The sequence below is a fragment of the Scyliorhinus canicula genome, chromosome 16 (genome assembly GCF_902713615.1).
Source record: "Scyliorhinus canicula chromosome 16, sScyCan1.1, whole genome shotgun sequence".
NCBI classification, from domain to species: Eukaryota; Metazoa; Chordata; class Chondrichthyes; order Carcharhiniformes; family Scyliorhinidae; genus Scyliorhinus; species Scyliorhinus canicula.
The window spans coordinates 92,170,960-92,195,026 of NC_052161.1; the positions used below are offsets into that span (position 1 = coordinate 92,170,960).

The 24,067-nt window shown below is 54.9% G+C and overlaps 1 protein-coding gene across 1 annotated transcript in view; it reads right to left on the minus strand.

Moving 5' to 3' along the window:
* LOC119951033 (alpha-2-macroglobulin-like) overlaps positions 1–23,444 on the minus strand; it is a 226,915-nt gene extending 203,471 nt beyond the window's left edge. Inside the window, exon 1 of the mRNA XM_038774067.1 lies at positions 23,320–23,444. Coding sequence (XP_038629995.1) covers positions 23,320–23,375 — 56 coding nt within the window. The 5' untranslated portion in view covers positions 23,376–23,444. The remainder of the gene's footprint in view (positions 1–23,319) is intronic.
* Between the last annotated feature and the right edge of the window lie 623 nt (positions 23,445–24,067).

A 24,067-nucleotide genomic window follows, 5' to 3' on the forward strand; every position in this document is an offset into this window, starting at 1 on the left:
GGGGTGGAGGGGGGCATGGATTTGGGGGAAGTTGAGGCTGGGCTGGCTGAGCTGGGCTCCTCCCCGGCTGACCGTCTCGTATTACGGAGCTTGGGGTGCAGGGGTGGGGGCACCCATACAGCTGGTGTAACTCTGCAGATCCAGGGGTAGGGTGGGTGGTCGGGTCGGTGCATAGCGAAATGGCGGTCCAGGACTGGACACCGCCCCAGTCCCGTGGGGGTCACCCCGACCGCTCGTCACCCCCCCCCCTTCCCCGGCCCTGCGATGCGTACTGTACTTGAGTTCCAGACCGCATTGAAGCCGCTGGCGAAGTGACAGAGAATCGTGATTTGATGGCCGCTACAATTTTGGGTGTCGGAACCTTTTTGTTGCCTAATTTCGATTTGCAATTCCGGTGTCGACAAATGGAGAATCCTGCCCCTTATCTATCTCTGCCTTAAAGACACTCAATGATTTGGCTTCCACAGCTTTCTGCAGCAAAGAGTTCCACAGATTCACCACCCTCGAGCTGAAGAAATCCCTCCTTACCTCTGTTTTAAAGGATTGTCCCTTTAGTCTGAGATTGTGTCCTCTGGTTCTAGCTGGTGGAAACATCTTCACCACATGCACTCTATCCAGGCCTCACAGTATCCTGTGAGTTTCAATAAAATCCTCCCTCATCCTTCTAAATTACAACGGGTAGAGACCGAGAGTCGTCAACCGTTCATCATAGAATTTACAGTGCAGAAGGAGGCCGTTCAGCCCATCGAGACTGTACTGGCCCTTGGAAAGGGCGCCCTACCTAAGCCCACTCCTCCACTCAACCCAGTACCCAGGCAATGTGGGAGGAAGACACGCAGACACGGGGAGAATGTCCAGACTCCACACAGACAGTGACCCAAGCCAGGAATCGAACCTGGGACCCTGGAGCTGTGAAGCAATTGTGCTAATCACTATGCTACCGTGCCACCTCATCATATGAAATGAAAATCGCTTATTGTCACGAGTAGGCTTCAATGAAGTTACTGTGAAAAGCCCCTAGTCGCCACATTCCGGCACCTGTTCGGGGAGGCTGTTACGGGAATCAAACCGTGCTGCTGGCCTGCCTTGGTGTGCTTTAAAAGCCTGCGATTTAGCCCAGTGTGCTAAACAGCCCCTCTGACAAGCTCTTCAATCCAGGGATCATTCTTGTGAACTTCCTCTGGACCATTGCGGGCATTGAAGGAGAAATTGTTGTCGCTGCACCACTTCATTATGTTCTCTATCTCCCTCCTGCATTCTGACTCGTTGTTACTCGAGATCCGGCCCACTATGGTCATATCGTCAGCAAACTTGTAGATGGAGAAGACCACCATCATACCGGTGCCAAAGATGAACCAGGCAACGTGCCTCAATGACTACCGTCCGGTGGTCCTGACTTAAGTCATAATGAAGTGCTTCAAGAGATTGGTCATGAAGCGCAACACCACCATACTCCCAGAACGCCTTGGTCCACGCAGTCATGTGTGTACAGGGATTATAGTGGGGGGCTCCGGTATTGAGGACAATTGTGGAGGAGGTGTTGTAGTTTATTCTTATTGATTGTGGTCTGTGGGTCAGAAGGTCGAGGATCCAGTTGCAGAGTGAGGAGCCAAGGTTTTGGAGATTTGATATGAGCTTGGCTGGCATTGTGCTGTTGAAGGCAATAAATAAGAGTATGATGTAGGGGTCCTTGTTGTTGAGAATCTAAGGATGAGTGGAGGGCCAGGGAGATAGCATCTGCTGTGGACCGGTTGCGGCGGTATGTAAATTGCAGTGGATCAAGGCGTTCTGGGAGTATGGAGGTGTTGTGCTTCATGACCAACCTCTTGAAGCACTTCATTATGACTGAAGTCAGGGCCACTGGATGGTAGTCATTGAGGTGCGTTGCCTGGTTCTTCTTTGGCACCGGCATGATGGTGGTCTTCTTGAAGCAGGTGGGGACCTCGGAGCGGAGTAGGGACAGGTTAAAGATGTCCGTGAACGCATCTGCCAGCTGGTCCGCGCAGGCTCTGAGTGCACGACCAGGAATCCCATCCGGGCCCGTTTCACTTTCAGGAAGGCTGATCTGATTTCGGAGCTCTGATGGTGGGTATGGGTGTGTTATGGGCTGCTGGAGCGCTCGACAGCGGATCATTGATTTCCTGTTCGAACCGAGCATTAAGTTCATCGAGGAGGGGTGCACTGCTGTTGGAGATACTGCTCGGCTTCGCTTTGTAGCCCGTTATGTTGTTTAGGCCTTGCCACAACCGCCGAGGGTCTGTAACGCTAGTCTGTGACTCTAGCTTGATCTGATATTCTACTTGGCATCTCGGATGGCTTTGCGGAGGTCGTACCTGGATTTCTTGTATAGGTCAGGGTCGCCTGACTTGAACGCCTCAGACCTGGCCTTCAGTAGGGAGTCAATCTTGCAATTGAGACATGGTTTCCAGTTGGGGAACGTATGCACTGCTTTCTTTGGCATGCAGTCGTCCACACATTTGCTGATGAAGTCTGTGACGGTGGTGCATGCTCATTTAAGTTGGTCACTGAGTTCTTAAATATGGACCAGTCCACTGTCTCTAAGCAGTCTCGTAAGCGTTCTTCTGTTTCCTTGGACCAGCACTGCACGACCTTCTTAGCTGGATTCTCCCGCTTGAGTTTCAGTTAGAACATAGAACATACAGTGCAGAAGGAGGCCATTCGGCCCATCGAGTCTGCACCAACCCACTTAAGCCCTCACTTCCACCTTATCCCCGTAACCCAATAACCCCTCCTACCCTTTTTGGTCACTAAGGGCAATTTAGCATGGCCAATCCACCTAACCTGCACATCTTTGGACTGTGGGATGAAAACGGAGCACCCAGAGGAAACCCACGCAGACATGGGGAGAATGTGCAGACTCCACACAGACAGTGACCCAACGGGGAATCGAACCTAGGATCCTGGCGCTGTGAAGCCACATGCTATCCACTTGTGCTACCATGTTGCCGCCATCTGCTTGTATGCCGGGAGAAGGAACACCGTCTTAGAACATAGAACAGTACAGCACAGAACAGGCCCTTCGGCCCTCGATGTTGTGCCGAGCAATGATCACCCTACTCAAACCCACGTATCCACCCTATACCCGTAACCCAACAACCCCCCCTTAACCTTACTTTTTAGGACACTATGGGCAATTTAGCATGGCCAATCCACCTAACCCGCACATCTTTGGACTGTGGGAGGAAACCGGAGCACCCGGAGGAAACCCACGCGCACACGGGGAGGACGTGCAGACTCCGCACAGACAGTGACCCAGCCGGGAACCGAACCTGGGACCTGGGACCCTGGAGCTGTGAAGCATTTATGCTAACCACCATGCTACCGTGCTGCCCCGTGCTGTCTTATGGTCTGATTTTACAAAGTGCGGTCGGGGGATGGAACGGTAAGCGCCTGTGATTTTTAAGTAGCAGTGGTCAAGAGTGTTGTCGCCCTGGTGGGACAAGAGATGTGCTGGTGGAATTTTGGCAGTACATTCTTGAGGTTTTCCCTGTTGAAGACCCCGGCCACAATGAACATGGCCTCCAGGTGATGCGTTTTGTAGTTGTTTATACCTGTGTACAGTTCGTCCAGCGCCTTCTTCACTTCTGCCTGGGGTGGGATGTAGACCGCTGTGATAATGGCTGAAGTAAACTCATGTGGAAGATAGTATGCGCGGCACTTCATGGTCAGGTATTCCAGGCGTGGGGAGCAGTAGGTCTCCATGGTCGCCACATCCAAGCACCAGGAGGAGTTGATGAGGAGGCAAACCCTTCCACCCTTCGCTTCACCTGATGACGCGGTGCGGTCGGCCTGATTAATTGAGAAGCATTTGCCTTCCTAACTGCCGACTGAACCTGCACGTGAATCTTAAGAGAATCTTGACTCCTAAGTTCCTTTGTGCTTCTGATTTCGTGAGCCTTTTCCCAATTAGAAAATATTCTAGGCCTCCATTCTTCCTGCCAATGTGCATAACCTGACACTTTTCCACATTGTATTCCATCTGCCACCTCTTTGCCCACTCTCCTAGCTTGTCTAAGTTCTCCTGCAACCCCCCTGCTTCCTCAATACTACATGCCCCTTTGCACATCTATGCATCATCTATAAACGTAGCAACAGTGCCCTCAGCTCCTTCCTCCAGATCGTTAGTGTATGTTGTGAAAAGCTGTGGTCCCAACGCTGACGCCTGTGGAACACCACTAGTCACAGGCTGCCATCCTGAAAAAGGTCATTTATCCCCTTCTGCCAGACAGCCAATCCTCTATCCATGCCATGGGAACTGATGCAAAGTAACTATTCTGTTCCTCTGCCATTTGTTTGTTTCCTAATGCTACTTCTCCAGCCTCATTTCCCACTGTCCCTCTAACTCCTCCTCCAGACTCTCTGGATTATATTTCCAAGGATGCATTCGGACCCGGAGCATGCGCAATGAGGAGGATCTCATTGGGTCCACCCAGCCCGCGCTGTCTCTGATGGGAATTGTAGCTCTGGTCCCACCCCCCATGTAGGGCTGTCATTGGTGGATTTGAATCTGAGCACGAGGTGGGGAGTCACGGCTGGAATTGCAGGAGTTCACCTGTAAATCCAAACCTCCCCGCTCCCTCTCTCAAACACCTCTTACTCATTCCTCCTCCCTCAACCCCACACCCCCATCCAAACCACTTCCCCCTCAAACCCCTATCCCTAACTCATCATTCAACCTCCCCCTTCAAACGCCTCCCTTAATCAATCGCTCATCCCTTGCCCAACCCTCATCTCCTCCCACATCTTTCTTTCCTCCCTCAAACACCTCCCTCCACAACCTCCTCCCCGCAAACTTCATAACTTCCTCTCAGCCCCCGCAACCCATCCCTCATCCTGCTCATTCAATCCCAAACCCTCCCTCATCCTCCATCTATCCCTGAAGCCCATAGCTCACCCCCTCCCTCAAACCCCCATTAGTCATCTCTAGTTTCTCCCCAACCCTCTTCCTCCCAAAGTGAGGGATAGGGAGAGAGAGGGAGACTGTGAGGGTTGGGGGAAGAGAGAGGGTATGTGAGGGATGTGGGTAGAGAGCAAGTGTGTGAGGGAGAGAGAGAGAAATTGTGTAAGAGATGGGGGAGAGACAGTGTATGAGGGGTTGGGGAGGGAAAGTATGAGGCGTGAGACAGAGAGTGTGTCAGGGATGGAGGACAGAGAGTGTGTGAGGGGTCGGGGAGAGAGAGAGCGTGCATGACTGGTGGCGAGAGAGAGTGTGTGCCTAACTGGTGGGGAGAGGGAGAGTGTGTATGATTGGTGGGGAGAGAGAATGTGTATGATTGGTGGGGAGAGAGAGAGTGTGTATGACCGGTGGGGAGAGAGAGAGAGTTTGGGGTAGGGGAGAGAGTGTGAGGGGTGGGTGGGGTGTAGTGTGGGGGGGTACCTCGGTGGTGTGGTGGTGGTGGTGGATCCTGCATGCGCCAGGTCCCGGAGGGAAACGGTGCCCTGACGGCCGTCGGGGTATTCAATGAAGGCTTATTGGGGGTTCGTATGAAGCAGTAGCACTCTCTCCACTAGCGGGTCTGTTTTGTGTGTCCGGACGTACTTCCGGAGGAGAACCGGGCCTGGTGTCCACAACCAGGATAGGAGCGAAGCCCCCATGGTAGTGCTCCTCGGGAAAACAAATAATCGATCGTGAGGGGTCTGGTTGGTGGCGGTGCATAGGAGGGACCTAATAGCATGGAGCGCGTCGGGGAGGACCTCCTCCCAATGGGAGGTCGGGAGATTCCTGGACTGGAGGGTCAGTAGGACGGTCTTCCAGACCGTCGTGTTCTTCCTCTCTACCTGCCCGTTCCCCCTGGGGTTGTAGCTGGTAGTCCTGCTCGAGGCGATGCCCTTGTCGAGCAGGTATTGACGCAGCTCGTCACTCATAAAGGACGAACCCCGGTCGCTGTGTACATAGCTCGGGAAACCGAACAGGGTGAAGTCACTGTGCAGGGCTCTGGTGACTGTGTGAGAGGTCATATCGGGGCATGGGATAGCAAAGGGGAAGCGGGAGAACTCATCGATGATGTTCAGACAGTACATATTTCGATTGGTCGAGGGGACTGGCCCTTTGAAATCGATGCTCAGGCGTTCAAAGGGCCGGGAAGCCTTTACCAGGTGGGCCTTCTCTGGTCTATAGAAGTGCGGTTTGCACTCCGCGCAGATCGGGCAGTCCCTGGTGATGGCTTTGACCTCCTCGGTGGAGAAAGGCAGATTTCGGGCTTTGACGTAGTGGGCGAGCCAGGTGACCCCCTGGTGGCAGAGGTCGTTGTGGATAGCCTTCAGGCGGTCGTCTTGCGCGCTGGTGCATGTGCCGCGGGACAGGGCATCTGGGGGCTCGTTGAGCTTCCCCAGTGATACATAATATCGTAATTATAGGTGGAGAGTTCGATTCTCCACCGCAAGATTTTATCATTTTTAATTTTGCCCCTTTGCGAGTTGTCAAACATGAAGGCATTGGTCGGTGATGAGGGTAAACCTCCTACCTGCGAGATAGTGCCTCCAGTGTCGTATGGCTTCCACAATGGCTTGAGCTTCCTTTTCGACTGAGGAGTGTCGAAGTTCCGAAGCGGAGAGGGTTCGGGAGAAGGAGGCGACTGATCTCCCTGCCTGATTTAGTGTGGCTGCTAGAGCGACCTCTGAGGCATCGCTCTCTACCTCAAAAAGGGGATGGATTCATCCACCGCCCGCATGGCCACTTTGACGATGTCCCACTTGGCGATGTCCTCCTTGGTGATGTCCTCCTTGATGCAGTTGAAGGCCTGCCGGGCCTCAGCTGACAGTGGGAAGAGTGTGGTCTTAAATAGTGGGCGGGCTTTGTCCGCATACCGGGGGACCCACTGGGCATAATAGGAGAAAGATCCTAGGCACCTCTTGAGGGCCCTGGGACAATGAGGGAGAGGGAGTTGTAAGAGCGCATACAGTCCGGGTCGGGGCCCAGAACTCCGTTTTCCACGACATAGCTGAGGATGGCTAGCCTGGTAGTGCGGAAAACGCATTTCTCCATATTATAGGTGAGGTTGAGTTTCTGGGCGGTCTGGAGAAATCGGTGGAGGTTGGCATCGTGGTCCTGCTGATCATGGCTGCAGATGGTGACATTGTCCAAGTACGGAAACGTGGCCCGCAGCCCGTAATGGTCCACCATTCGGTCCATTGTTCGTTGGAACACCGAGACCACATTCATGACGCCAAAGGGGACCCGGAGGAAATGGAAGAGGCGGCCATCGGCCTCGACGCCGTGTAGTGGCGGTCCTCCGGGCGGATTGGGAGGTGGTGATAAGCAGACTTCAGATCCACCGTGGAGAATATGTGGTACTGGCCGATCTGATTAATCATGTCTGCAATTCTGGGGAGGGGGTACGCATCGAGGTGCGTGAATTGGTTAATGGTTTGGCTATAATCAACCACCATCCGGAACTTTTCCCCGGTCTTGACGCCCACCACCTGAGCTCTCCAGAGGCTGTTACTGGCCTCTATGATTCCCTCGTGCAGGAGCCGCTGGACTTCGGCTCTGATAAATACCCTGTCTGCAGGCTCTCCCACCTGCTGCGAGCGGCTACGGGTTTGTAGTTTGAGGTGAGATTAGCGAAGAGTGGAGGGGGGTCGATTTTTAGTGTCGCTAGACTAAAGATATTGAGTGGAGGTAGGGGTCCTCCGAAGCTGAGTGTGAGGCTCTTGAGATTACATTGGAAATCGAGCCCGAGTAAGAGTGGGGCGCAGAGGTCGGGGAGTACGTACAGCTGGAAATTAGAGTAGCTGGCGCCCTGAATCGTTAGGGTCGCGACGGCGTGCCCTGGTATGTGGACTGAGTGTGAGCTCGAGGCGAGGGAGATAGTTTGCCGTGCAGGGAAGATAGGGAGCGAACAGCGTCTTGCCAGGTCAGGATGTACGAAGCTCTCGGTGCTCCCAGAGTCGAAGAGGCACGGTATCCTGTACCTGTTGATTTTAATGGACATCATTGAGCTCTGGAGGTACTTCGGATGTGACTGGTCCAACGTGACTGCATTGAGTTGCGGGTAGTCGGCGGCTCGATCAGCTGTCTGCTGAGGTCGTAGTCGTCGAGGTTCGGTTCGGTTGATGGCCAAGATGGCGCCCCCCATGACTCGCACGTGGCCGGCCGCGTGGAGGAGGGTTGCCAAGATGGCGACCCCCATGAGTCGCACATGTTGGGTGGAGGCGGAGTCGGCAGACACGCTGCAGCATTACGGGGTCTGCGAGCCTGTGAGTTGGGGAGGCGAGTGCTCTGGACTGCGGGGGAGTTTGGAGTTTTCGATCTTGCCAGACATACTCGGGCATAGTGTCCTTTGCGACCGTAGCTGCTGCAGGTCGCGTTGCGGGCCGGGCAGTGCTGCCGTGGGTGTTGGGGCTGGCCACAAAAATGGCACGCTGGCGCTCCATAATGGGTTGGTGGCCGTGCGGCGCAGGCCTGGGGCAGTCGCTGGTCGGGGGCCCACGATGGGGTCGCTTGGTCCGCGGGGAACGAGTTCAGACTGCGGAACGAGACCTCCATATTTGTAGCTAACCCTACAGTGTCCTCCAAGTTCTGGGCCCCTTTCTCAAGCAATCGTTGGCGCACATAGTTGGACCTGAGCCCTGCAATGTATACATCACGGACAGCGAGTTCCATATGCTGGGCGGCTGTTACAGCCTGAAAATTGCAGTCCTGAGCAAGGGCTTTTAAATTGCGCTGAAAGTCTTCCAGCGACTCTGTGGGGCGTTGGCGGCGGGTCGTGAAAATGTGCCGTGGTACAACTGAGTTGCATAGAGATACGATGGCTCACCCGTGCGTGCAGTAGGCTGAGTTTCTGCTCCTCTGTAGTCTCGGATGTGCTTGATTCAGCCAGGTAGGCCTTGAAACATCGGAGCCAGTGTAGAAAGATTTCCTTCGCCTCTGCAGCCTGTGGGTCGAGTTCTAGTCGGTCAGGTTTGAGGGCTGATTCCATAGTAGTTTTCTTCAAGTTTTCTAAGACTATTAAATTGATGTGACCATCAATTCACTAGAGACACGATTGGAAGTAAACTGTGGTTTTAATAGTCTTACAACTGAGCCTGCCAGCGACCAGAGGAACTGAGAGCAGGCTTACGTCTGCAGCACTTTATACTTCCGGTAGTGGGAGGGGCCAATGGGCAGAGCCGTAGGCGGAGCCAAGGGTGGAGCCCTGTACAAGCTCCTCATCTCCCCCTATGGGCAGAGCCGCGCAACGGCTCACAGACAGAGCCCACAAGGACATAATATAATGCAATGCAATACAGTATGAATTACAATACAGTATAATTCACCTCACACCCCCTGTTTGAGAAGGTCACTGGACAACATTTGCAATATCAGCTCTGTAAACCCACTCCGTAAACACTACATCCTTCTGTTTACATATGCAAACTCAAATCACTGATTAACTTCATAGCATAGACAGTGGGTGTGTGTGAGAGAGAGAGAGAGAGGAAGGGAGAGAGATAAAGAGAGAGAGAGGGAGAGAGATCGAGGTTGAGCTACAGAGAAAGAAGGAGATATACATAGAGAGAGATATATAACACATGGAGTGACATATATATCTGGAGACAAAAAGAGTTAGAGGAACTGAGGGGGCAAAAAGAGAGAGACAGAGAGAGAGGGAGACAGAGAGAGGCAACAAAAGACGAAAAGAGGGAGTCAGAGACAGAAACTGACTGGTGAACGTATTGTATTAACCATTCACCATGTATTACACTGTATCACGCTGTTGCTCATGTGGGCTCCACCTATGGACCATTGTACGATATTGCATAGGATGTATCATGTTGGTGCCCTTGTGGGCTCCGCCCCTGGCTCCGCCCCTTGAGGGGAGGTACAAAGAGCAGCAGCTCTGTAGGCGGCTCTCTCTAGCAGATCAGTTGCAGGCAGGCTCTGTTCTAGTCGATTAATGCCACAGTTTACATCTACTCTGTTTCGCGTGAATTGATGGTCGCATCAATTTAATCGACTACAACACCACAATGGAATCGGCCCTCAACCCTGACCGACTGGAACTCGACCCACAGGCGGTGGAGGCCAAAGGAATTTTTTCGCACTGGCTCCGTTGTTTCGAGGACTACCTCGCCACCTCGCAACTACCAGGGGCAGCATGATAGCATGGTGGTTAGCATAAATGCTTCACAGCTCCAGGGTCCCAGGTTCAATTCCCGGCTGGGTCACTGTCTGTGCGGAGTCTGCACGTCCTCCCCATGTGTGCGTGGGTTTCCTCCGGGTGCTCCGGTTTCCTCCCACAGTCCAAAGATGTGCGGGTTAGGTGGATTGGCTATGCTAAATTGCCCTTAGCGTCCTAAAAAATATAAGGTTAATGGGGGTGGGGTTGTTGGGTTACTGGTATAGGGTGGATACGTTGACTTGAGTAGGGTGATCATTGCTCGGCACAACATCGAGGGCCGAAGGGCCTGTTCTGTGCTGTACTGTTCTATGTTCTATGTACCAGGCCGTTACGGCCACTCGACATATGGACCTCCTACGTGGCTGGAGTCAGGTCCCACTACGTGTGACAGCGCCTACTTGAGGAAGATGCCCTCCACCTGGCAGAGACAGTAAAGCTAGCCTTCTCCCCAGAAGTAGCGTTCCAAAGCCTCAACGTGTTCCCTTCTGATCATGTGACCCCCTCGTGGACCCCCGACCAGAGAGTACCCCAGGCCTGTACCGCGTGGCTGTCCGCCCAACACGGGGGGGCTACCCTGCTATTTCTGCGGCCAGCATCAGCACCCAGGCAGCGCTGCCCGGCTCGGAACACGAATTGCAGCGACTGCGGTAAAAAGGGACATTTCACTAAAGTTTGCCTGGCCAGGTCCAAATCCTCAAAATCACAGGCCCGACTCTCAGACTCACAGGCCCGCAGACCCCGCAGTGTGGCTGCGTGCCTGCCGGCTCCGCCTCCTCCAGCGCGCCATCTGCCTCGTGTTGTCCGTGGCGGAAGCCATCTTCAAGCCCGCACAACATGTGCGACTCTCGGGGCCGCCAGCTTGGCCATTGTCACCCATGCGGCCCGCCACGTGTACTCATGGGGGCTGCAATCTTGGACACCATCTTCCTCGCCATCCGACACATGCGACTGACGGGGGCCGCCATCTTGGGACCACCCCAGCACCTCCGACCGCGCCGGCTACCCACAACTCAGCGCGGTCACCCTTGATCAGTCGCGAGCCAAACACCTCCGGAGCTCTATGATGACTGTCCGGGTAAATGGACACAAAACGCCTCGCCTGTTCAACTCCGGGAGCACGGAGGGCTTCATGCACCCAGACACGGTAAGGCGCTGCTCGCTCCCAATCTTCCCTGCACGTCAAACCATCTCCCTCACTTCTGGGTCACACTCGATGCAGATCCGGGGGTGCACTACCGCAACCCTTGCAACACAGGGGGCCGAGTACGCTGATTTTAAGTTATATGTACTCCCCGATCTCTGCGCTCCTCTCCTGTTGGGACTGGATTTCTAGTGCAACCTCAGGAGCCTAACCCTGAAGTTCGGCGGGCCCCTACCCCCACTCACCTTATGTAGCCTTGCGACCTTGAAGGTCGACCCTCCCCCACTCTTCACAAACCTCACCGCCGACTGCAAACTAGTCACCACCAGAAGCAGGCGGTGTAGCATCCAGGACAGGACTTTCATCCGGTCCGAGGTCCAGCGACTCTTTCGGGAGGGGATCATCGAGGCCAGCAATATCCCCTGGAGTGCTCAGGTGGTGGTTGTCAAGACCGGGGAAAAGAACCTGATGGTTGTAGATTACAGCCAAACCATAAACCGGTACACGCACCTCGCTGCGTACCCCCTTCCCCGGATCGCAGACATGGTAAACCAGATCGCGCACTACCGGGTGTTCTCCATGGTGGATCTGAAGACTGCATATCACCAGCTCCCAATCCGCCCGGAGGACCGCCACTACACGGCCTTTGAGGCAGATGGCCGCCTCTTCCACTTCCTCCGGGTCCCCTTCGGTGCCACAAACGGAGTCTCGGTCTTCCAAATAACGATGGACCGAATGGGACCAGCCGGGATGGGCTGCGGGCCACATTTCCATACTTGGACAATGCCACCATCTGCGGCCATGACCAGCAGGACCACGACGCCAACCTACAGAGATTTCTCCAAACCGCCCAAATCCTTAACCTCACTTATAGCAAGGAGAAATGCGTTTTCCGCACAACCAGCCTAGCTATCCTCAGCTACGTCGTGGAAACAGAGTTCTAGGACCCGACCCCGACCGTTTGTGCCCCCTCCTGCAACTCCCCCTCCCCCACTGTCCCAAGGCCCTGAAAAGGTGCCTCGGGTTCTTTTCCTTTTACGCCCAGTGGGTCTCTAACTATGCGGACAAAGTCCGCCCACTAATCAAGGCCACCATCTTCCCACTGGCGACCGAGGCCCGCCAGGCCTTCAGCTGCATCAAGGCAGATATTGCCAAAGCCGCGATGCGCGCGGTGGACGGGTGTGTCCCCTTCCAGGTGGAGAGCGACGCGTCAGAGGTCAACCTCGCCGGCACCCAGGCGGGCAGGCCAGTAGCATTTTTTTCACGTACCCTTAATGCCTCCGAAATTCAACACTCCTCGGTAGAAAAAGGAAGTCCAAGCCATCGTGGAAGCTGTACGGCACTGGAGGCACTACCTCACTGATAGGAGGTTTACCCTCGTCACCGACCGGCGGTCGGTAGCCTTCATGTTTGATAATACGCAGCGGAGCAAGATCAGGAATGATACGATCTTGAGGTGGAGTATCGAGCTCTCCACCTATAATTACGATATAGTGTATAGTACTGGGAACCCCCAGATGCCCTGTCCCGCGGCACGTGCGCCAGCATGCAAGTTGACTGACTCCGGGCCATCCACGATGACCTCTGCCACCCGGGGGTCACCCGGCTCCTCCACTACATCAAGGCCCGCAACCTGCCCTACTCCACCGAGGAGGTCAGGGCCATGATCAGGGACTGCCAAATCTGCGCGGAGTGTAAGCTGCACTTTCATCGACCGGATAAGGCCCACCTGGTAAAGGCATCCCGGCCCTTTGAGCACCTCAGCATCAACTTCAAAGCACCCCTCCCCTCTACCAACCGCAACATGTATTTCCTCAACGTCATTGACGAATACTCCCGCTTCCCCTTTGCAATCCCCTGCCCCGCCATGACCGCGGCCACCATCATTAGGGCCCTGCATAGTGCCTTCACCCTGTTTGGTTTCCCCACTTACGTCCACAGTGACCGGGGCTTGTCATTTATGAGCGACGAACTCCGTCAGTACCTGCTCGGTAAGGTCATTGCCTCGAGCAGGGCTACCAGTTATAACCCCTGGGGAAACGGGCAGGTGGAGAGGGAGAACGCGACGGTCTGGAAGGACGTCCTCCTGGCCCTGCGGTGTAGGAATTTCCCAGTTTCCCACTGGCAGGAGGCCCTCCCCGACGCACTCCACTCCATTAGGTCCCTCTTTGCACGGCCACGAACGAGACCCCCTCATGACCGCCTGTTTGTTTCCCCCAGGAAATCCACCTCTGGGGCCTCACTTCCTTCCTGGCTGATGACACCGGGGCCTGTCCTACTCCGCAAACACATCAGGAGCCAAAAGTCCGACCCCCTGGTCGAGAGGGCCCAGCTCCTACACACCAATCCCCAGTACGCATACATAGAACACCCCGACGGCCGACAGGATACGGTTTCCCTCCAGGACCTGGCACTCACAGGTTCCACTACCACCGCCACCCCAACCTACCCCCCCAACCTACGGTGACCAGCGCCCCCGCTCTCCCTCCTGCTCTCCCTCCCCCCTTCACCGAGCCACAGGAACAAAGCTCCAGAAGACACGCTCCCGGAGTCCACGTCTCTGCCCGCACCGGCAACTTTACCACCCAGGCACGTGTGGTGAATTATAAGTATCGTAATTCACACTGTGTTGCCTTGCGTTGTATTATGTCCTTGTGGGCTCTGTCTGTGAGCCATTGCACGGCTCTGCCCATAGGGGGAGATGAGGAGTTTGTATTGGGTTCCACCCTTGGCTCCGCCTATGACTCCTCCCACTAACCGGAAGTATAAAGTACTGCAGCCGTAAGCCTGCTCTCAGTTCCTCTGGTCGCAGGCTGGCTTAGTCTTAAGACTATTAAAACCACAGTTTACTTCCAATCGTGTGTCCAGTGAATTGGTGGTCACAACAATTTGATAGTCTTAGAAAACTTGAAGAAAACTACTATGGAATCAGCCCTCAAACCTGATCGACTAGAACTCGACCCACAGGCTGCAGAGGTGAAGGAAATCTTTCTACACTGGCTCCGGTGTTTCAAGGCCTACCTGGCTGAATCAAGCACATCCGACACTACAGAGGAGCAGAAACTCAGCCTACTGCACGCAAGGGTGAGCCATCGTATCTCTACGCAACTTAATTGTACCACCTCATATACAGAGGCCCTGCCATGCTCGACCGAATGTACGTGCGGCCCATCAACGAGGTCTACGCACGGCACATTTTCACGACCCGCCGCCAGTGCCCCGCGGAGTCGCCAGAAGACTTTCTGCGCAATTTAAAAGCCCTTGCTTGGGACTGCAATTTTCAGGCTGTAACAGCCGCCCAGCATATGGAACTCGCTGTCCGAGATGTATACATTGCAGGGCTCAGGTCCAACTATGTGCGCCAACGATTGCTTGAGAAAGGGGCTCAGAACTTGGAGGACACTGTAGAGTTGGCTAAAACTATGGAGGTCTCGTTCCGCAGTCTGACCTCGTTCCCCGCGGACCAAGCGACCCCATCGTGGGCCCCCGACCAGCGACTGCCCCAGGCCTGCGCCGCGCAGCCACCCACCCACTATGCACCCCCAGTGTGCCATTTTTGTGGACAGCCCCAACACCCACGGCAGCACTGCCCGGCCCGCAACGCGACCTGCAGCAGCTGTGCTCGCAAAGGACACTATGCCCGGGTATGTCTGGCAAGATCGAAAACTCCAAACTCCCCCGCAGTCCAGAGCACTCGCCTCCCCAACTCACAAGCTCGCAGACCCCGTAATGCTGCAGCGTGTCTGCCGACTCCGCCTCCAGCCGACATGTGCGACTCATGGGGGCCGCCATCTTGGCAATCCTCCTCCATGCGGCCGGCCACGTGCGAATCATGGGGGCCGCTATCTTGGACGTCATCTTCCTTGCCGTCCGCCACGTGCGATCCACGGGGGTGGCCATCTTGGACGCCATCTTCTTCAGCACCCGCCATGTGCGATCAACAGGGGCCGCCATCTTGGCCATCAACCGAACCGAACCTCGACGACTACGACCTCAACGGACAGTCATCACAGGGCCACTCCAACACAGCTGATCGAGCCGCCGACTAAACTCAACGCAGTCATGTTGGACCAGTCGCGTCCGAAGCACCTCCAGAGCTCAATGATGTCCGTTAAAATCAACGGCTACAGGACACCGTGCCTCTTCGACTCCAGGAGCACCGAGAGCTTCGTACATCCTGACCTGGTAAGACACTGTTCGCTCCCTATCTTCCCTGCACGGCAAACTATCTCCCTCGCCTCGGGCTCACACTCAGTCCACATACAAGTACGCACCGTCGCGACCCTAACGATTCAGGGCGCCAGCTACTCTAATTTCCAGCTGTACGTACTCCCCGACCTCTGTGCCCCACTCTTACTTGGACTCGATTTCCAATGTAATCTCAAGAGCCCCACACTCAGCTTCGGAGGACCCCTACCTCCACTCACTATCTGCAGTCTAGCGACGCTAAAAATCACCCCCCCTCCACTCTTTGCTAACCTCACTCCGAACTGCAGACCCATAGCCACTCGCAGCAGGCGGTATAGCCTGCAGGACAGGGCGTTTATTAGAACCGAGGTCCAGAGGCTCCTACGTGAGGGAGTCATAGAGGCCAGTAACAGCCCCTGGAGAGCTCAGGTGGTGGTCGTCAAGACCGGGGAAAAATTCCTAAAGGTAGTGGGCTATAGCCAAACCATTAACCGGTTCACGCTCCTCGATGCGTAACCCCTCCCCAGGATTGCAGACATGGTTAATCAGATCGCCCAGTACCGCATATTCTCCACGGTGGATCTGAAGTCTGCATACCACCAGCTCCCAATTCGCCCGGAGGACCGCCACTACACGGCGTTCGAGGCAGATGGCCGCCTCTTCCATTTACTCCGGGTCCCCTTTGGCGTCACAAATGGGACCTCGGTGTTCCAACGAGCAATAGACCGAATGGTGGACCAGTACGGGCTGCGGGCCACGTTTCCGTACTTGGATAACGTCACCATCTGCGGCCATGATCAGCAGGACCACGACGCCAACCTCCACCCAATTCTCCAAAGTGCCCAGAAACTTAATCTCACTTATAACATGGAGAAATGCGTTTTCCGCACGACCAGGCTAGCCATCCTCGGCTATGTCGTGGAAAACGGAGTCCTGGGCCCCGACCCGGACTGTATGCGCCCCCTCTTACAACTCCCTCTCCCTCACTGTCCCAGGGCCCTCAAGAGGTGCCTGGGATTTTTCTCTTATTATGCCCAGTGGGTCCCTCAGTATGCGGACAAAGCCCGCCCACTATTTAAGGCCACATTCTTTCCTCTATCAGCTGAGGCCCGCCATGCCTTCAACTGCATCAAGGAGGACATCGCCAAAGTGGCCATGCGGGCGGTGGATGAATCCGTCCCTTTCCAGGTTGAGAGCGATGCCTCAGAGGTAGCTCTTGCAGCCACATTAAATCAGGCAGGGAGATCAGTCGCCTTCTTCTCCCGAACCCTCTCCGCTTCGGAACTTAGACACTCCTCAGTCGAAAAGGAAGCTCAAGCCATTGTGGAACCCATATGACACTGGAGACACTACCTCGCAGATAGGAAGTTTACCCTCATCACTGACCAAAGATCGGTTGCCTTCATGTTTGACAACTCGCAAAGGGGCAAAATTAACAATGATAAAATCCTGCGGTGGAGGACCGAACTCTCCACCTACAGTTACGATATTATGTATCACCGGGGAAGCTCAACGAGCCCCCAGATGCCCTGTCCCGCGGCACGTGCGCCAGCGCGCAAGACGACCACCTGAAAGCTATCCACGATGACCTCTGCCACCTGGGGGTCACCCGGCTCTCCCACTACGTCAATGCCCGAAATCTGCCTTTCTCCACAGAGGAGGTAAAAGCCATCACCAGGGATTGCCCAATCTGTGCGGAGTGTAAACCGCACTTCTATAGACCAGACAAGGCCCACCTGGTAAAGGCATCCCGGCCCTTTGAACACCTGAACATCGATTTCAAAGGGCCACTCCCCTCAACCAATCGAAATGTGTACTTTCTGAATGTCATCGATGAGTTCTCCCGCTTCCCGTTTGCCTATCCCGTTCCCCGATATGACCTCCCACACAGTCATTAGGGCTCTGCACAGTGTCTTCACCCTGTTCGGTTTCCCCAGCTACGTACACAGCGACAGGGGTTTGTCCTTTATGAGCGACGAGCTGCGTCAGTACCTGCTCAACAAGGGCATCGCCTCGAGCAGGACTACCAGCTACAACCCCAGGGGGAATGGGCAGGTGGAGAGGGAGAACGCGACGGTCTGGAAGACCGTCCTACTGACCCTTCGGTCCAGGAATCTCCCGACCTCCCATTGGTAGGAGGTCCTCCCCGACGCGCTCCATGCTATTAGGTCCCTCCTATGCACCGCCACCAACTAGACCCCTCACGAACGACTATTTGTTTTCCCTAGGGGCACTATCACGGGGGTTTCGCTCCCATCCTGGTTGAGGACACCGGGCCCGGTTCTCCTCTGGCAGCATGTCCGGGCACACAAGACAGATCCACTAATAGAGAGGGTACTACTGCTACATTCGAACCCCCAATACGCTTTCATTAAATACCCGATGGCCGTCAGGACACCGTTTCCCTCCGGGACCTGGCGCATGCAGGATCCAACTCCACCACCACTACCGCCGCCGGACCCCTCACACTACACCCCACCCAACCCCCCGCGCCCTGCGCCGCCGCACCTATAGGTTCACTGCCCAGGCTCCGCACCCCCACACCTATAGGTTTCCTGCGCCCCCCCGTTGCCCATTGCACCGGTCAGGTATGAAGCTCGGACCGAATCACCCCGGAGTCCACCATCATACCCTCACCGACCGCCACCACCCAGCCACCCGAAGAGGCTGCAACCCCGGTGCTCCGCCGATCCCAAAGGATGACTTGGCCACCGGACTGGCTCAATTTGTAGACCCATCACCCCCGCCGGACTTGATTTTTTTTACAGGGGGTGAATGTGGTGAATTATATACATCGTAATTCATACTGTATTGCGTTGCGTTGTATTGTGTCCTTGTGGGCTCTCTATGTGAGCTGTTGCACGGCTCTGCCCATAGGGGGAGACGAGGAGTTTGTACTGGGCTCCACCCTTGGCTCCGCCCATGGCTCCTCCCACTAACCGGAAGTATAAGGTACTGCAGCCATAAGCCTGCTCTCAGTTCCTCTGGTTGCAAGCTGGCTTAGTTGTAAGACTATTAAAATTACAGTTTGCTTCCAATTGTGTGTCTAGTGAATTGATGGTCACATCAGCACGCACGGATGAGTTTGACACCCGGGCCAGTGGCGACACCAGAGCTTCAGCGATCACAGCGCACGATCAGGGCGCCGGACAGACTGAACCTGTAAACCCTTCACCCCCGCCGGACTTTTTTCACAGGCGGTGAATGTGGTGAACGTATTGTATTAACCATTCACCATGTATTACTCTGTATCACGCTGTTGCCCATGTGGGCTCCACCTATGGACCATTGTACGATATTAGACAGGATGTATCATGTTGTTGCCCTTGTCGGCACCGCCCCTGGCTCCGCCCCTTGAGGGGAGGTACAAATAGCAGCAGCTCTGTAGGCGGCTCTCTCTAGCAGATCAGTCGCAGGCAGGCTCTATCCCCCAGTCTCTCTCTCTCACCTAGTCTCCCTTCTCCAGTCTCTCTCTTGCTCTCTCCTCCAGTCTTTCTCTCTCTCAGCTCCAGTTTCTCTCTCTCACTCTCCTCCAGTTTCTCTCTCCTCCAGTCTCTCTCTCTCTCTCTCCCCTGGTTTCTCTACTCCAGTCTCTTTCTCCCTCTCTCTCTCTCCTCCAGTTTCTCTCCCTCTCTTTCTCTATCTCTCTCTCTCCCCTAGTCTCTCTACTCCAGTCTCTCTCTCTCTCTCTCTCTCTCTGTCCCATTCTCTCTCTGCCCCCCCCCCCAATCTCTCTCTCTCCCTCTATCTGTCCCCGAGTCCCTCAGTCTCTCTCTCTCTCTCTGTCCCCCGTTTCTTTCTCTCCCTCTCTCTGTCCCCCTGTCCATCTCTCCCTGTCCCCCAATCTCTCTCTCTCACTCTCTCTCTGATCCCAGTCTCTCTCTCTATATCCCCAGTTTCTCTGTTCCCCAGTCTCTCTCTCTCTCTCTCTCTCTCTGTCCCCCGTCTCTCTCTCTCTGTCCCCCAGTCTCTCTCTCTGTGTCCCCCAGTCTCTCTGTCCCGCTGTCTCTCTCTCTGTGCTCCAGGCTCTCCCTCTCTCTCTCTCTGACCCCTAGTCTCTGTCGTGTTAGGTACACTGGTCTAACACTGGCTGCAACTGGATGCAGCTTAGATCAGAAAGATACTCCAGACCTTGAAGTTAGTTCAATCAGGTTTATTGAATTAATAGCACAGTTACCACAGTTCTCTGGGGGTTCGACTCTGCTAACTTAAGTGTGGTTACCATGGGGGTGTCGCAACCGCGGCACGACACCCCGACGCCGCCACGCAATTCTCTGATGTGCGGAAAATCAGTGCCATTTGCGCCGGCGCGTTTGGTGCGGCACCGGCCGCGGGCCGCTGGAATCAGCAGGGCCGCCGACTCTCCGTCCCGGATGGGCCGAGTGGCTGCTCCGATGTCCCGCCGGCGCCGTACGCCTCTGGTCGCTGCCGGCAGGAACTCTGTGGGATCGGTTGAGGGGGCGGCCTGTTGGAGGAGGGGGAGGGGGTCTCTTTCACCGGGGGGGGGGGCTCTGATGGTGCCTGGCCCGCGATCGGGGCCCATCAATCTGCGGGCCATCCTTTTCACCCCCCCAGGCCTACTTCCTGGCGCAGTCGGCCCCTGAACACCGACCCCATGTTGGTCGGGGCCGGCGCGCAAGAGTCCCTCGCGCATGCACTGGTTGGCGTGGCGCCAAATGGGCTGGAGCGGCGTGTACCGCTCCAGCGCCGTGCTGGCCCCCTATGGGGGCCAGGATCGTACATAACCGGGCCCGGTTCGCGCCGTCATGAAACGGAGTTCACAATGGCGTGAATTCTTGGGCCCGATATTGGACAATTGTCCCCTCTGTCTGACTGAATCAGACTAGCTCTTAGCCACGTGGTGGAGGTGTGAGATTGTAACAACACCCTTGACTGACTCTCTATATCAGTGGAAAGAGGCAGAGTGCGAGTGCCTCGTGTCTTTTATAGTCAGATCCCACCCCTGAGTGTCCTGCCTGCTTATTGGTCATGTCCTGTTTGCCAGAGTTTCTGAGCTGGTGAGGAGCCAGAATCTACTCCATGGTACCGGGATACATTTGCTGGTCGTCACGGAACAGACTGAGGTAAGCCACCTTGTGGTAGTCACCACTAGTAGTATATTACATTTATTACGGCACTGCCCATATATTACAGGTACAAGGGTAAATCCATGCCTGCTGGCTCCGACCAGTAGGCAGCATATAAATTTGTGTGCTCTCCTGTGCTGCAGCTATTCTGGTTCCACCTACAGGTGGCACAACATCTTGCCCAATAAAGCCTTGATTGTTCCACTATTCTCGTCTTTGTGGTAATTGATAGTGCATCACACCTTAAATTAGTAGTCTCCTGGTATCATGTTGTGTTAGGTACACTGGTCTAACACTGGCTGCAACTGTATGCAGCTTAGATCAGAAAGATACTTCAGACCTTGAAGTTAGTTCAATCAAGTTTATTGAACTAATAGCACAGTTAGCACAGTTCTCTGTGAGTTCGACTCTCTGCTAACTTAAGTGTGGTTACTCTGTCTGACTAAACCAGACTAGCTCTGAGCCACGTGGTGGAGGTGTGAGATTGTAACAACACTCTTGACTGACTCTCTAGATGTTTATCAATGGAAAGAGGCGGAGTGTGAGCGCCTTGTGTCTTTTATAGTCAGATCCCACCCCTGAGTGTCCTGCCTGCTTATTGGTCATGTCCTGTTCTCTGTGTCTATTAGCTGCTTGTCTGTATATCATTATGTGTGTGTCTGCATATCATGACAGTCTCTTCCTTTCTGTCCCCAGTCTCTCTCTCTCTCTGTCTCCCAGTCTCTCTCTCTTTGTTCCCCAGTCTTTCCCTCTCTCTGACCCCAGTCTCTTCCTCTCTCTGTCCACCAATTGCTCTTTCTCTGTCCCCCAGTCTCTCTCTCTCTCTGACCCCCAGTCTCTCTCTCTCTCTCTGTTCCCCAGTCTCTCTCTCTCTCTCTCTGTTCCCCAGTCTCTCTCTCTCTCTCTGTCCCCCAGCCTCTCTCTCTCTGACCCCAGTCTCTCTCTCTCTCTGCCCCCAGTCTCTCTCTATGTCCCTCAGTCTCTCTCTCTCTCTCTGTCCCCCAGTCTCTCTCTCTCTCTGACCCCAGTCTCTCTCTCTCTCTGACCCCAGTCTCTCTCTCTCTATGTCCCCCAGTCTCTCTCTCTGATCCCCAGTCTCTCTCTCTCTGTTCCCCAGTCTCTCTCTCTCTCTCTCTCTCTGTCTCCATTCTCTCTCTCTCTATATATCCCCCAGTCCCTTTCTCTCTCTGACCCGCAGTCTCTCTCTCTTTGTCCCCGTCTCTCTCTCTCTGTTCCCCAGTCTCTCACTCTCTCTGTCCCCCAGTCTCTCTCTCTCTCTCTCTCTCTCTGACCCCAGTCTCTCCCTCTCTCTGTTCCCCAGTCTCTCTCTCTCTGTCCCCCAGTCTCTCTCTCTCTGTCCCCCAGTCTCTCTCTCTGTCCCCCAGTCTCTCACTCTCTCTGTCCCCCAGTCTCTCTCACTCTATATCCCCCAGTCCCTCTCTCTCTCTCTCTATGTCCCTCAGTCTCTCTCTCTCTCTGTTCCCAGTCTCTCTCTCTCTCTGTCCCCCAGTCTCTCCCTCTCTCTGACCCCCAGTCTCTCTCTCTCTGTCCCCCAGTCTCTCACTCTCTCTGTCCCCCAGTCTCTCTCTCTCTCTGATCCCCAGTCTCTCTCTCTCTCTGCCCCAGTCTCTCTCTCTCTCTGCCCCAGTCTCTCTCTCTCTGCCCCAGTCTCTCTCTCTCTCTGCCCCAGTCTCTCTCTCTCTCTCTGCCCCAGTCTCTCTCTCTCTCTCTGCCCCAGTCTCTCTCTCTCTCTGCCCCAGTCTCTCTCTCTCTGTCCCCCAGTCTCTCTCTCTGTCCCCCAGTCTCTCTCTCTCTCTGACCCCAGTCTCTCTCTCTCTCTGACCCCAGTCTCTCTCTCTCTCTGACCCCAGTCTCTCTCTCTGACCCCCAGTCTCTCTCTCTCTCTGACCCCAGTCTCTCTCTCTCTCTCTGATCCCCAGTCTCTCTCTCTCTATGTCCCTCAGTCTCTCTCTCTCTCTCTGTCCCTCAGTCTCTCTCTCTCTATGTCCCTCAGTCTCTCTCTCTCTCTGTCCCCAGTCTCTCTCTCTCTCTGACCCCAGTCTCTCTCTCTGATCCCCAGTCTCTCTCTCTCTATGTCCCTCAGTCTCTCTCTCTCTATGTCCCTCAGTCTCTCTCTCTCTATGTCCCTCAGTCTCTCTCTCTCTCTGTCCCCAGTCTCTCTCTCTCTCTGACCCCAGTCTCTCTCTCTCTCTGACCCCAGTCTCTCTCTCTGACCCCCAGTCTCTCTCTCTCTCTGACCCCAGTCTCTCTCTCTCTCTGTTCCTCAGTCTCTCTCTCTCTCTGTCCCCCAGTCTCTCTCTCTGTTCCCAGTCTCTCTCTCTCTCTGACCCCAGTCTCTCTCTCTCTCTCTGTTCCCAGTCTCTCTCTCTCTCTGACCCCAGTCTCTCTCTCTCTGTTCCCAGTCTCTCTCTCTCTCTCTCTGACCCCAGTCTCTCTCTCTCTCTCTCTGACCCCAGTCTCTCTCTCTCTCTGTCCACAGTCTCTCTCTCTCTCTCTGTCCCTCAGTGTGTCTCTCTCTCTCTCTCTCTGTCCCCTCGTCTCCCTCTCTCTCTCTGTCTCCCAGTGTGTCTGTCTCTCTCTGCCCCAGTCTCTCACCCTCCTGCTCTCTCTTCCCAGTCTCTCTCCACCCAGCCTCCCTCGCCCCAGTCTCTCTATTTCTCTATCCTCCAGTCTCTCTCTATCCAGTCTCGCTCGCTCTCATCCCCACTCCCCTCTCTCTTTTTCTCTCTCACTCTCTCCCTCCATACCCAGTACTCACCTTCTTGCTCTCACTGCTGTGAGCATGAGGCAGGCGAGAATTCCCCAAGCCTGCATGTTGCTGCTCCTCTCCCTGAGCCCCCGACAGACTAAGCTTCTAAACCCCTGAACACCCCCTGTTAAAGCAGTTTGACAAGGTCATTGGACAACATTTCAACATCAGCTCTGAGCCCACTCAGTAAACACTAAGATCCTCCTGTTTACAGAACGCAAAATCAGGTCACTGTTTAACTTGGCGGCAGAGAGAGTGGGTATTTACATAGATTTTACAGTGCAGAAGGAGGCCATTCGGCCCATCGAGTCTGCACCGACCCACCCAAGCCGTCACTTCCACCCCATCACCCTCCTATCCTTTTTGGACACTAAGGGCAATTTATCATGGCCAATCCACCTAACCCGCACATCTTTGGACTGTGGGAGGAAACCGGAGCACCCGGAGGGAACATGCAGGGACGGGGAGGATGTGCAGACTCCACACAGACAGTGACCCAGCGGGGAATCGAACCTGTGAAGCAACTGTGCTAACCACTGTGCTACCACGCTGCCCAGGTGTGAGAGACAGAGGACCAGAGAGAAATGAAATGAAATGAAATGAAAATCGCTTATTGTCACGAGTAGGCTTCAATGAAGTTACTGTGAAAAGCCCCTAGTCGCCACATTCCGGCGCCTGTCCGGGGAGGCTGGTACGGGAATCGAACCGTGCTGCTGGCCTGTTTGGTCTGCTTTTAAAAGCCAGCGATTTAGTCTTG